General features: G+C 38.2%; 1 protein-coding gene across 3 annotated transcripts in view; it reads left to right on the plus strand.

Moving 5' to 3' along the window:
• Positions 1-11,506, plus strand: part of wdfy4.L (WDFY family member 4 L homeolog) — a 167,917-nt gene that overhangs the window by 109,898 nt on the left and 46,513 nt on the right. For all 3 annotated transcript variants that reach the window (XM_018225614.2, XM_018225612.2, XM_041569128.1), the window contains 4 exons: positions 5,588-5,736; positions 9,073-9,250; positions 9,351-9,436; positions 9,671-9,733. In XM_018225614.2, coding sequence (XP_018081103.1) covers positions 5,588-5,736; positions 9,073-9,250; positions 9,351-9,436; positions 9,671-9,733 — 476 coding nt within the window. The remainder of the gene's footprint in view (positions 1-5,587; positions 5,737-9,072; positions 9,251-9,350; positions 9,437-9,670; positions 9,734-11,506) is intronic.

Raw genomic sequence — 11,506 nt, forward strand, 5'->3', positions numbered from 1 at the left:
ATTTTATGTGGGAGAAAAGATGCTTGAAAGTGGAAGCTTTGAGGAAATTTTCAAGTATTTTATCAAAACCAGCTATTTTGGGAAAGCATTGTACACTCTTGGAGTCTTGGATTTTGGAGTAGAAAGACATAGTTAACCATTTTGGATTCATCTGAATGTGTACTTTCTAAAAATATATGTTTTTGGTATCTTTTTGTGTTTTTACCCTGCAAAAAATGCATTAAATGTGATGATTATTCAGTAGCAAAAGTGACTTCCCGGGACAATTTGTATACAATAACTTAATTTTGGTGTCTCTAAATGCCAGATACTTTAGTAATCCTATGCACAATGGGCATCAAACTGTTCAGTGGACCCCTGACATTTATACTTTAGATGTTTTCTCTTGGTGCCTAATTCTATGACGGAGATAAGATGCTAGAAAGTGGTGATTTTCAGGTATTTCATCAAAACCAACAATTTTGGGAAAGCATTGTGACTCACTAATTGGAGTAGAAAGATGCGGTTACTCTTTTTGGATTTGGCTGAATGTGTACTTTTCAAGAATATATGGTTTTGGGGGGTCAAGGTATTTTTTGTATTTTTACCCCCCAATAAATGCAGTAAATGTGTTGAATTTTTAGTAGCTCAAGTGACAAGTTGTATGAGCTAAATTTATTTTGGGGTCTCTAAATATTGGAAAACAACAGTATGTTACTTAATAAAGGGAGGGTCTATTGTTGCTTAGCAATGTGATGTCATGTTTGACCTGTAACCCTGTGTGATTTTCTTCTTCCTCTTCCTGTGTATTCTCTCTATGAAAAGTTCCTGTTCAGACATGTTATGTTGTAAGTGTTTATGCTGAGTTCTATAAAGCAACCAAGTTATTGTTCACACAGAAGTTGGTGTGTCTGTCCTCACTTACAGACAAGCTGCACATGCAGTTCAGATCAGCTCTCAGCTAACACTAAACACCAGATACTTAGGTAATCCTACGCACAATGGGCATCAAACTGTTCAATGGACCCCTGGCACTCATATTTAGGATGTTTTTCTTGGTACCTAATGCTATGTGATAGAAAAAAATTGACAAATTAAAGTTTTGAGGTGAGTTTTCTGAATTTTCATACATTTTTATAGAAACCACAGAAAAGCTTTGATGTTTGGTAATTAGGAATACATAGTTACCCATTTTGGATTCAACATAATCTGTACTTTTCAGAAATATATGGTTTCCTGTGGTAAACCTCTAAACCATTTTCTACTGTAATGCTTTGAAATTTGGTAATTTACTGCTGGGAGTTTTTGATCTAATAGAGGTAAGACATCTTCATAAAATGATACATATCTGGCATTGGCATGTTCGAGACACTTGATTATTTCCAAAAAAAGTTGAATTATTGTGCATAAAACAAAATATTTTTCCGGTATAAATTCCTATACTGTTTAAGAAGTGGAAATACTCAAAAACAATGTATAGTTTTCTAATTAAACTAACCCCCCCACCAGGAAATGCCCCTAAAGTGTGAGTGTTTTAAAAACATCTGGCACAAATGAAATTTGAAATTCTGCTGGCACTTAAAGGGTTAAGTCTGCTAAAAACCAATTTAAACATCACATAAACTTAATAGGTGTTTTTGCCTCCAATAAGCATCAATTATATCTGAGTTTGGAGTAGACTGTACTGTTTTATTAATATAGAGAAAAAGGAAATCAATTTTAAAATTTTGAATTATTAGGATTAAATGTATTTATGAGCTTTTTGAATAATGGGTTTACATTTTATTTAGTACACTGGCTCTCCATCACCCAGATCACAGAATGTGTGGTAAAATCTGCACAGTTATGGATGTGCTTAAACATCACTAAATACAAATCATAGTAGCACTTGTACTGTTTATTTAGCAAGTGAACTAAACTTTTAGTTTCCCCACTGAAAAATCCCTGGATAAATCCCTCTGTACTAAGACTGTCAATATGAAAGTTGCAGATGTGTAAAGCATTCAGTGATTTTCATAAGTAAAGAATTATCCTGCTGAGAATGGGGTCATGTATATGCAGGAACAAGCTTCTTTTACTGTTCCTGTAATTGTTATATGTCAGCCTGAGGCAGGATTTCTCTGTGCTAGTCATTCACAGCAGCAAATGGTGCGAGAGCAGGGAGCCTGTTATACGCAGCAGGCCTTGTGTCAGACTGCTGGTAATGTTCTCTGTGTGTAACAGACTGTTCAGCATAATGGCTGTGTATGTCTAATACAGATTGGTTTTGCACACTTTTGATATTTTCCAATAAAAGCTATAGCTAAATTGTTACATCTGTGCATTTTTTTGCTAATATAAATACAAGTATATTGCCCTTAATGTGTATCAGTTAGGTTGGTGACATCACTAGAAGTTCACTACTTCTGTGCAATTTGCTGCTTTTTTTCCCCCAACAATGCCAGTTTTTTTCTGAAAATTGCACTGGTTAGGATCTCCAGCTGTCTTCATACCATTATCAATCGGCAGGAGTGCTCCACCAATGAGACCAGTTGAGACACTAGCCTCAGGCGGCAGCACCCCCCTGGTTGCCAGGGCCGGCAAAAAAAACCCGGAAATTTGGCTCGTCTAGTGCAGAGAGCACAATTGCCCCTGACCCCCTCCAGCGTTAAAAATGTGAGTGCCGTGGGGAGAGGTGGGGGGCAGCAAAAGGAAAGCAGCCCTCAGGTTGCAAAATGGCCAGGATCGCCCCTATCAATTGGTGCATGGTAGCTTTCTTAGCTCTGCACAGATTGAAAGGAAACCATGAGTGTCTGCCCATGTGCTTATCAGGACCATCATCACTCCTTAATGTAATGCAACTACTCCCTAAGCTTGTTCCTTTATGAAGTAATGGATCTAAGACTTGAAGTTCTTCTGTCTTCCAAAGAATCTGTGCACCAAGCACTATGGAAAGCCGAGAGACTTAAAGTCACTGGGGCAAATTCACTAAGATTCGTAGTTGCGCCAGGTGCAACTTTGCCGCACTTCGCCACACTTCGTCAGGCGTAGTTTTGCCATTGCTCCGCAAATTCACTAAAATCCAAAGTTGCGCACAGGGGTAGCGTAAGGTTGCGAAGTTGCGCTAGTGTTAATTCACTAAGGGAAGCGAAGTTACGCTAGCGATGGTTAAATTCCAATTTCAATGGAGGAATACGTAGAATCACTACAAATGCCTGGGAAACCTTCAAAACATCTAATAAAAATTTTTTTTGCCCTACACATGTGCCCACTGTATAGTTAAGTTGCCACGAGTTATGAAATGTAGGGGGGAAGGAGGGGAGCCCCAAAAAATTTTTCGATCTTTTTCAGCCTATCACCCATAATATAGAAAAAACGCCAGCGTTTTTTGGGACTTAGAAAAAAATTTGACCTTTTTTTGAAGCAATCCCTATCTACTCTATTGCGCTTCGCCTGGTCTGAGGTGGCGAAGGAAGTCTAGCATAAAAGGTAGCGTTCAGTACACTGCGCGCGTTAGTGAATTTGCGTAGTTACGTCCGTAGCGAAAATTCACAAGGCGTAAGGGTGCGAAGTAACACTAGCGAATTTACACCAGCGTTCGTTAGTGAATTTGCGAAGCAACGAAAATGCCCAACGTTAGCCAATTTACGCTAGCGTTAGGCGCTTCGGCGCTTAGTGAATTTGCCCCACAGTGTCTTATCACTTCACAATGGAACAGGGTAAGGGAGGGATTGCATTACATTGTCTTAACATACACCCAAAAAACTCACCTAATATATATATTTATAATATATCTGAGATGGACCTCTCAGGGTTGTACTGCTTGTCCCTTATCTATGTTTTCCACACTGCTGGCATCACTCACTATACTACCACACTTAAAGGGAATCTATAATTTGGTGTTTAGCAAAAAGCAGTTCAAGCAGATGAGCCTTATATTATCTTACTGAGAATTCCAAATATAAGGTAGGAAACAAAATAAGGATTAACTGTAATAACCTCTTAATAACTATAATAACCTCTTAATAACCTCTTTTTTCATTTATCAAAAACTGACTCTCAGGAAGGTATTTTCAGAGAACTCATTAATGAGCATTGGTACATATTGGTACTGCTTCTTGAGGTTCTACCATTTACATTGAATTAGGGATGCTTCAAATCCAGGATTCAGTGTGTGATTCAGCCCTTTTCAGCAGGATTTGGATATTGCTGAATCAAAGTGACTTGCCGAAACTATTCCCCTTTTTCCCCCAATTTACATATGTAAATTAGGGTTCAGATTCGGTATGGTATTCAGCCAAATCTTTCTAAAATAATGGATTCGGTGCATCCCTACCTTGAATTGGAATTGCCTGCAAGGGTCCTGTGTAGACAAGAAACATGACACTTGATTTCTGTTTAAAAAGAGGATTTGAAGTTAGCCAAAGCACTACCAAACCTTTGGCCAATAATATTGTTTGGTGTGCCTGTAACAGGGTCACCCATGGCTGGTAGACCCATTACAGTCATGAACAGATACACAGCCTTTGTTGCAATAAGCAGACATGGTACACAGCCGTGTGGTGAACCAGGACAGACTTTCATTGATATCAGCCTCTTTGAGGGGCAATTAAGAGACTGGGGCACTGGGTGGTGACTCAAGAATATCAGTTACACAATGAACACTTCTCCAAAGGTTCTCCATCACTCTCACCCTCTTACACAGCTTTCCTCTCATGAGGCCTCCAGTTTTGTCATCATTTGGATGAACACTAGCAGGGTGCTGTTAACCATTCCAGGGAACCTTCTCCTTTGCGCTCTCTAGGCTTCCCCTCTTCTCTGTCCTTTTCACAAATAGCATACAAGCTTCTCCCGGCTGTCTCACTACAGCTTCTGTAGGTTCCCTCTAACCTACACCTGAACGCTCAAATTTCCTAAATGGTGCACAATCACCTCAGGCCAGGTCCGGAGTGAAAATTAAAGCATTTCAGGTACAGAGAGGCCCAATCAGCCCACATAGAGGCCCAAACAGCCCCCACCAGCCCACTAAATACTGACTTTCTATGGGACCTTATAGCAGCCCCTCTGGCATTTGCCAGATTGCCAGTCCGGGCCTGCCTCAGGCACTATACCTCAATCTACTCCTCATCAGGACAACAGACTGCCCTTTCTCACTAACTTACCTACATTTCACTCCTAGCATGAACTCCACTCCTACCCACTAGCTAGCCCTGAAGAAGTCATTCTTCTAAAATGGTCTGGCCTCGTCAGTCTTGGTCCTGCCTCAAGAAGTTTCTAGGCCAAAAGAGTAAGTGCATACCCTCCTTAAATTCCATATATAGGCTCCTGTAAGGGAATTATCCTACAGACCAACCTTAGAGGTTGACAGAACTGTAGTATTGCCCAACTATTTACATTTTGAAATATAAAATATATTTACCTCCTTATTTGCCAGTGTTAATTTCAGAAAACTTAACAATTTGTTTGATTCTGTCCTCAATGCTTTTAATTGCTGCTTTATTGTTTGATGACCTGCACATGAGAATGTATTAATAGTGCAAATATGCATGGTATTTAAAATGGTTTTGTATGTTTGGATTGCACTGTGTACTTTTTACTTTGTTGAAACGTTGCAATCTTCTGTCTGCAGATCTTTTTAAAGATGCCCATGGTTTTAGTTGAAGCACATTTGATCACGGAAGGGATCCTTATGTTTGGAAGAAATCATTTCTACCTGTGTTCTTATTTCACTCTCTCCACCTCAGGTGATGTTACTTGCATTACACATGGAAAGTCAAGGTAATATATAAAAAACTGGCCTTTTTTTCTGTAGTTTGCTAATAACCCCATGATTTTCAATACACTAAAAACAAGTAAATACAGGCAATTTTTATGTATGCGTTCTCTGAATGCCCATGAGACTCTTCATAAATAATAAAATAGGTAAAGTGGTCAGTGTCCAAGTAACATTTCCTGCTCTCATCTTAGAGACTGATAATTGATATCCACTGTACCAAGGGCGCTGAGATGAATTTATACTGCAAGCCCACAACACTGAAAATGCATTTCATTCGTATTATGGTCAGCATATTGTCAAGTTTTGATTTAAAATGGCAAATTGCTTTATTTCAGTCCTCTCTCAGCTTGAAACATGAAGTGAACCCCCAAATATGACTTAAAACCAAAATCCATGAAAAAGCATACCATAATAAGTGTAACGAACACTCACCCTGGTGGTCTAGTGTTTGATTCCTGTTTTGACCCTTGCCTGCCTGGCTATTCTGAATTCTACCCTTGTTCACCTGACTACTTTTGAACGCTGCCTGTACCAACCCCGGCCTGATTGACCTTGCTTGAACTCTGCCTGAACCAGCCTTCTGTCCAAAACCTCGGTAACGACCGTGCCCCTTTGAATGTCCAGAACTCTTGCTTGGCTCCCCTCTTATTAAGACCTGGTGGCATCTGAGAAGCTGAGGGCTCCTCCTGAGGCCAAAGGCTGATGCTACAGGTGAAAGCAGAGCTGTCACCAGGGAGCTTAGCACTTGTTCTGGATTTAGGGAGCAGATTGTGACAATAAGATTCTGACCAGCATACAGTATGGCCAGGCAACTGCTGCAGTTCCTGGTAGAGTACTGTAGCATTCAAGTCTTTTACTCATGTGGGCCCACACTGCATCACACACAAAGCTAATTTTTCAAATTAACTGGGTGCCAATGCTTTTTAAAACAAAATATCTCTTTATTGACTGGATCTTACACAGTGTCAGTGCTGTTAGATGGTACAATTATAAATCACATCATAAATGTTTCAGCCACTTTCATCCATCAGATGGAACTGTTACAATCAGAGCTGTATTGTTCCCAACACCACAGAGGTAGTACTTCCAGATCAGTGAAATAGCACCAGCAGATGCTCTTAGTGGCGTATTTCTCCAGGAATCATCTCTTATTCTTGAGCTTGTTTGCTTAAGTTCCTATACTGTTGGGTGACACAGCAGGGTACTACCCCTCCCTTACCTCCTTTTTGGAGCCTCTGGCTGATCTGCTGACTACCCTGATCCTGCCTCTCACTCTTAGAGTGAGCTAATACAAATTTTTTTAGCACTTACTTTACCTATTGAGGCCTACCTCTACCTTAGGCCATTCAGCAAACTACCTCCTCCAGCAAGTGGGGACCAAAAGAGAGAGTAAATGGGGTGTCTTGCCTGTTTAAAGACTAGAGAACCCTGACACACCTTGACAGTTACTGAACTACCACGGTCATTTTTTACCTGGAATGGGAAACACTCCCACTCCCAACTGTAAATTTAGCCTACATTTAGCTGGTCAAAACCCTCTTGGGACTGCATAAAGTAAAGATTGGCAACCTTTAATATAAATACATGCTCTCACACAAGGGTAATTTCATACGGCTAGCTGTAATTAACAGGGTTAGGAAGCACAGTATTTTTTTACAGAAAAGGTGGAAAGTTTGCATATGCCTCTATGTTAACATGTTGCCCCTAAGGTGTATCTGACAAATCTTCATTTGTTTGTCTTTTTGTGACTGCAATTTGACATTTGATTCCTGACTGCAGTTCCATTTTCATTAAGCTTTTGCCCAAGTAAATGGTACTTCCAGAATGAATTTACATGGGCAGATAAAGTAAAATAGCCTCATGTGTATCTGTTTCCAACCTGCTTTTGCAAAATGTAATTCTAAGCAACTTTTATATATAAAAATTAAAAATGTTCAATGGCTTTAAATGTAATTGCTATTTATAGCACGGTTTGTCTGGCTGCTTATATTCTCTGAGCTGCAGCAACAATAGAGCAAAAAGTCAGAAAGGGATAAGAGATAGACACCTGCTGCATTTGAATTTGTAGAAATAATTTTAAAACCATTAAAAATCTTTGAACCAATATCTTTTCCAGTGCACCCACAGATGCCCTCTAGCTAAAAAAATGCATTGGATGCATTTTTAATGCATTTTAAAACAATTTAATGCAGGCATCAGTATACCTTATGTGCCTAATAATATGGGCATGCTGTACTCATGCATTTTTTTATGTGACATACATATTTTTCAGTAAGGTTTTATTTATTTATTTATCTGTGTTAAATATATAATGGTGCATTTCATGAAACAATTACATTATTACACAGCTTGATGTAGACAGCATCATTCTAAAACAATTTGCAATTGGTCTTCACCTTTTGTGTAGGTCTCAGGGTTGAAATTTACTGTAACTGTTGTCTGGTTTCTAGGTCTAATTAGTATACCATACAATAGGTTATGCACACTCGAGAAAAAAAAAATTCATATATAAACTCAGGTGATATCAAAAAAATCTTTTACTGTTTAAAACAATTTGGCAATAAACAATAGTATTAGCAAATGTTCAGTTTATACAACAATGATATACATAGTAATAGTATACATACCACCCAAAGGTTTGTACGAAGCAAAAAAAAGAAGCAACAAGGAGCGGATTTACTTGTGGCACCTCTAACACATATTTTTGCCAAACATCTGATTGTATGGTGTGCCCTCTGTTCATCCATATTTCTATATTTTAGATCTAATTACCCTAGCAACCAGACACCAGTTTTTAGCTCAAAATAAAAGATTAGTAGTAGAGGGCCTGAAAAGAAAGCAAAATAATGAAAGAAAGAAAATGCAAAGTGAAGGGACCAAAGTTGGAAAGGGATTCAGTCTAGTATATACCCCTAAATATTTCTACTGGAGGTGATCTGAACCACCAGCTGGTAGACCTAAAGGTGCACCTTTAGCCTGCTATGTCATCTCCACAAAGGTGCCATTGCTTATGCTCTGCAATTCATTATAGCTGAATCCATCTACCTTATTGACTACTGTGAGTATTAAGTCTGTGGTTGTATCTAGTTTTAGCTGATGAGAGGTGCAGTAAAACACAATTTCCTTCCTTCCTACATATTACAAAATGTACACAAGGGTGTGGAAATAAAGTATGTAGGCCCTCATTAGCAATCATAAAAAGCAAAATATGAAGATACCAATTTACATTATGGCTTAATACATTTTCTTCCATCATTGAAGATCCATTCATTAGCAAACATAAAAAGCAAAATGTGAAGATGCCAATTTACATTATTGCTTAATATATTTTCTTGCAGCATTGAAGATCCATTTATTTACGACTTGTGTTATAAGGATACACTCACTGGGAGCCCCAAAGATGCTGAACACAGCCTGGAATCATCTAAAATAAAAACAGTTAGAAGGAACCCAAAAATTGAGCGCTATCCATTCCAGGATCTGTTAGATTTGCAGCCCATGCGTTTTCTCATGCAGGTACAGCATACCCCATGGATAACTTCTTATATGCAAATACTTTCTATTGCTCTTTTATTTTTTTTATTACTTTTTTGTTGACATCATTTCTCTTTTATAGGAAATAGCTCTGGAAATATATTTGAGGAACAGAACTTCGAAATTCCTAGTCTTTCCCAACAAAGATGTGAGCACAGCAATGAAAGGGTAAAGAAGAATTCTAGCATTACTGCATTTCTCTACAGCTTTATGTCTGTGTGAAACTTATACTGTATGTCTATTTTCTTTGCATTTCTCATATCATTTACTGAATAAATTATATCATGTCAGTTTACGTCTTATTATTGTTACAGTTGCAAATTGTGTGCATAACTTTTATGTGCACACTCCTTTACTATTTTCCACATTCGTTACTATTTTGACCCTGTCTGATCTTTCTAGGTTCCAATCTTCAATGTCAAATTCAAAAGTGAAAGCAGCTGATGATGACTGTCAGTATATAAGGTATGCTCCCAACAGCCTGCATTATATTTTTTTCTGCCTTAGTTTTTAGTTAACTTGTCAGTAACCTACCACTAAACATTGTGTCAATTAAAATGGTAATTTTGGTAAAGTTCATCACTGGTTTATATCACTTCTAATCTTAAAGACACAAATAATTCTCAAATCTCAAAGAATGTCGTAGTAGTTTTTGAAGTTATATTGGGAATGTCATAGAGTTCTGCATCCTATAACTAAAGATTACATCAATCCTTGCTTGAATGGATTCATACCGCCATGTCTCTGGGATTTGCTACTCAGCAAAATGTTGTGCATACCTAGCACAGGTCAATTGGGAACAAGTGGGTCATATAGGACAGATGCTCCCTATAGTTTGTTAACATTTGTAAAAGCTCTGCTTGTTTGGTGACCTAATGAGCAGATCTTATAGTGTATGCTCAGTTGCCTACCTATATATTATTGTGCTATAATAGAACAAACTGTAGTGGGCATATCTAGTTTATTGTTCACATTGTATTCACAATGCTTTCTAAATATTAAAGTGCACTTGAATTATATTGCATAGGGAGGAGCTATACCAGTGCTCATCTGATTCAAGCACAGTGCACTGTTCTGATGCTTTATAAATAGGGCCCAAGTTGTTTTATAGCAAATAAAGGAGTAATAATAGGAAATCTACAGTGTACATATATATACCATGGCACCAGAAAATGAAGTAACTAGTCAAGGGTCGTATGGGATTGACAACGATATTCAGACCAAGGTCTATGTTTTGATATGCTGTGTCAGAGACACTACAATATGATTTTTCTGTCCTTTGAGGCTATACTGGGTATTCTCTTTTAACAGAAGAACAACTGAATTGCGTCATACACAGTCATAACACCCTTGAGGTTAACAGCTTGTAACTCAACCCTTCATGCATTCCAAGGCTGCAGTTAACCTGTTACATAGTTAATCAGTTTTAATATTTATATGTATGTAGCGCATCATTGAATCTGCAACCTAATAAATGCATGGGTTACAATCTCCGTAAAAGGTATTAAAAGGCATTTTTTTCAAATGTATTTTATGATAACTATATGATTTTATGTTTTTTTATTTTCATTGTCTGAAAAAAATATTCATATATGACTGAAGGTGCAAGAGCACTAAGGGATGCAAGTGCACACCCCTTAGTGCTCATTCGGGCAGCACTTCTTCCCCAGGTATGGCTACCCTCTGCACATCATGCCAGATTCATGCCAGACATTTAGGGCAAGGGCACACAAAGTGGTTTGTTTGCTAACTCTGGGCTTGTCGAGAGCTATAGGGGTGTGTGCATATATAATTATGGAGCTGCTTTCCTCTACCTCTATAAAACTGCCTGCAGGGGAAAGTGTGCCCTTGCCTTTAGGAGCCAGGAGAGGGGGACACCTACATATAGGTTGTTCAGGCAACCATGCATACTTCACGTAGGTTTGCAGATTTAGCAAAGAACAATAGAGTAGTGGTAAGTAACCTCCATTATATCCTGTTAAAGCTGTTAAATTCCTGGTAGCATTTTAATAGCTTTCCAACTACTGTGATGCTCTAGGGGTAATTAAACCTATAGCATTACAGTAGTTGGAAAGCGATGCATACTATGAATTACTTTTCACGTGCCTATATTTACATGAATTATTATTTCATTGGATATTGGCCTATTTGACCATCATTATAAAGTGTGCAAATAGCAATAATTTGTTTTTCCAGGCACTTGCTTAAATGTATGTATCTAAAAAAAAGTCAGGGGAA

Source organism: Xenopus laevis, chromosome 7L (assembly GCF_017654675.1).
Source record: "Xenopus laevis strain J_2021 chromosome 7L, Xenopus_laevis_v10.1, whole genome shotgun sequence".
In the NCBI taxonomy this organism is placed as follows: domain Eukaryota; kingdom Metazoa; phylum Chordata; class Amphibia; order Anura; family Pipidae; genus Xenopus; species Xenopus laevis.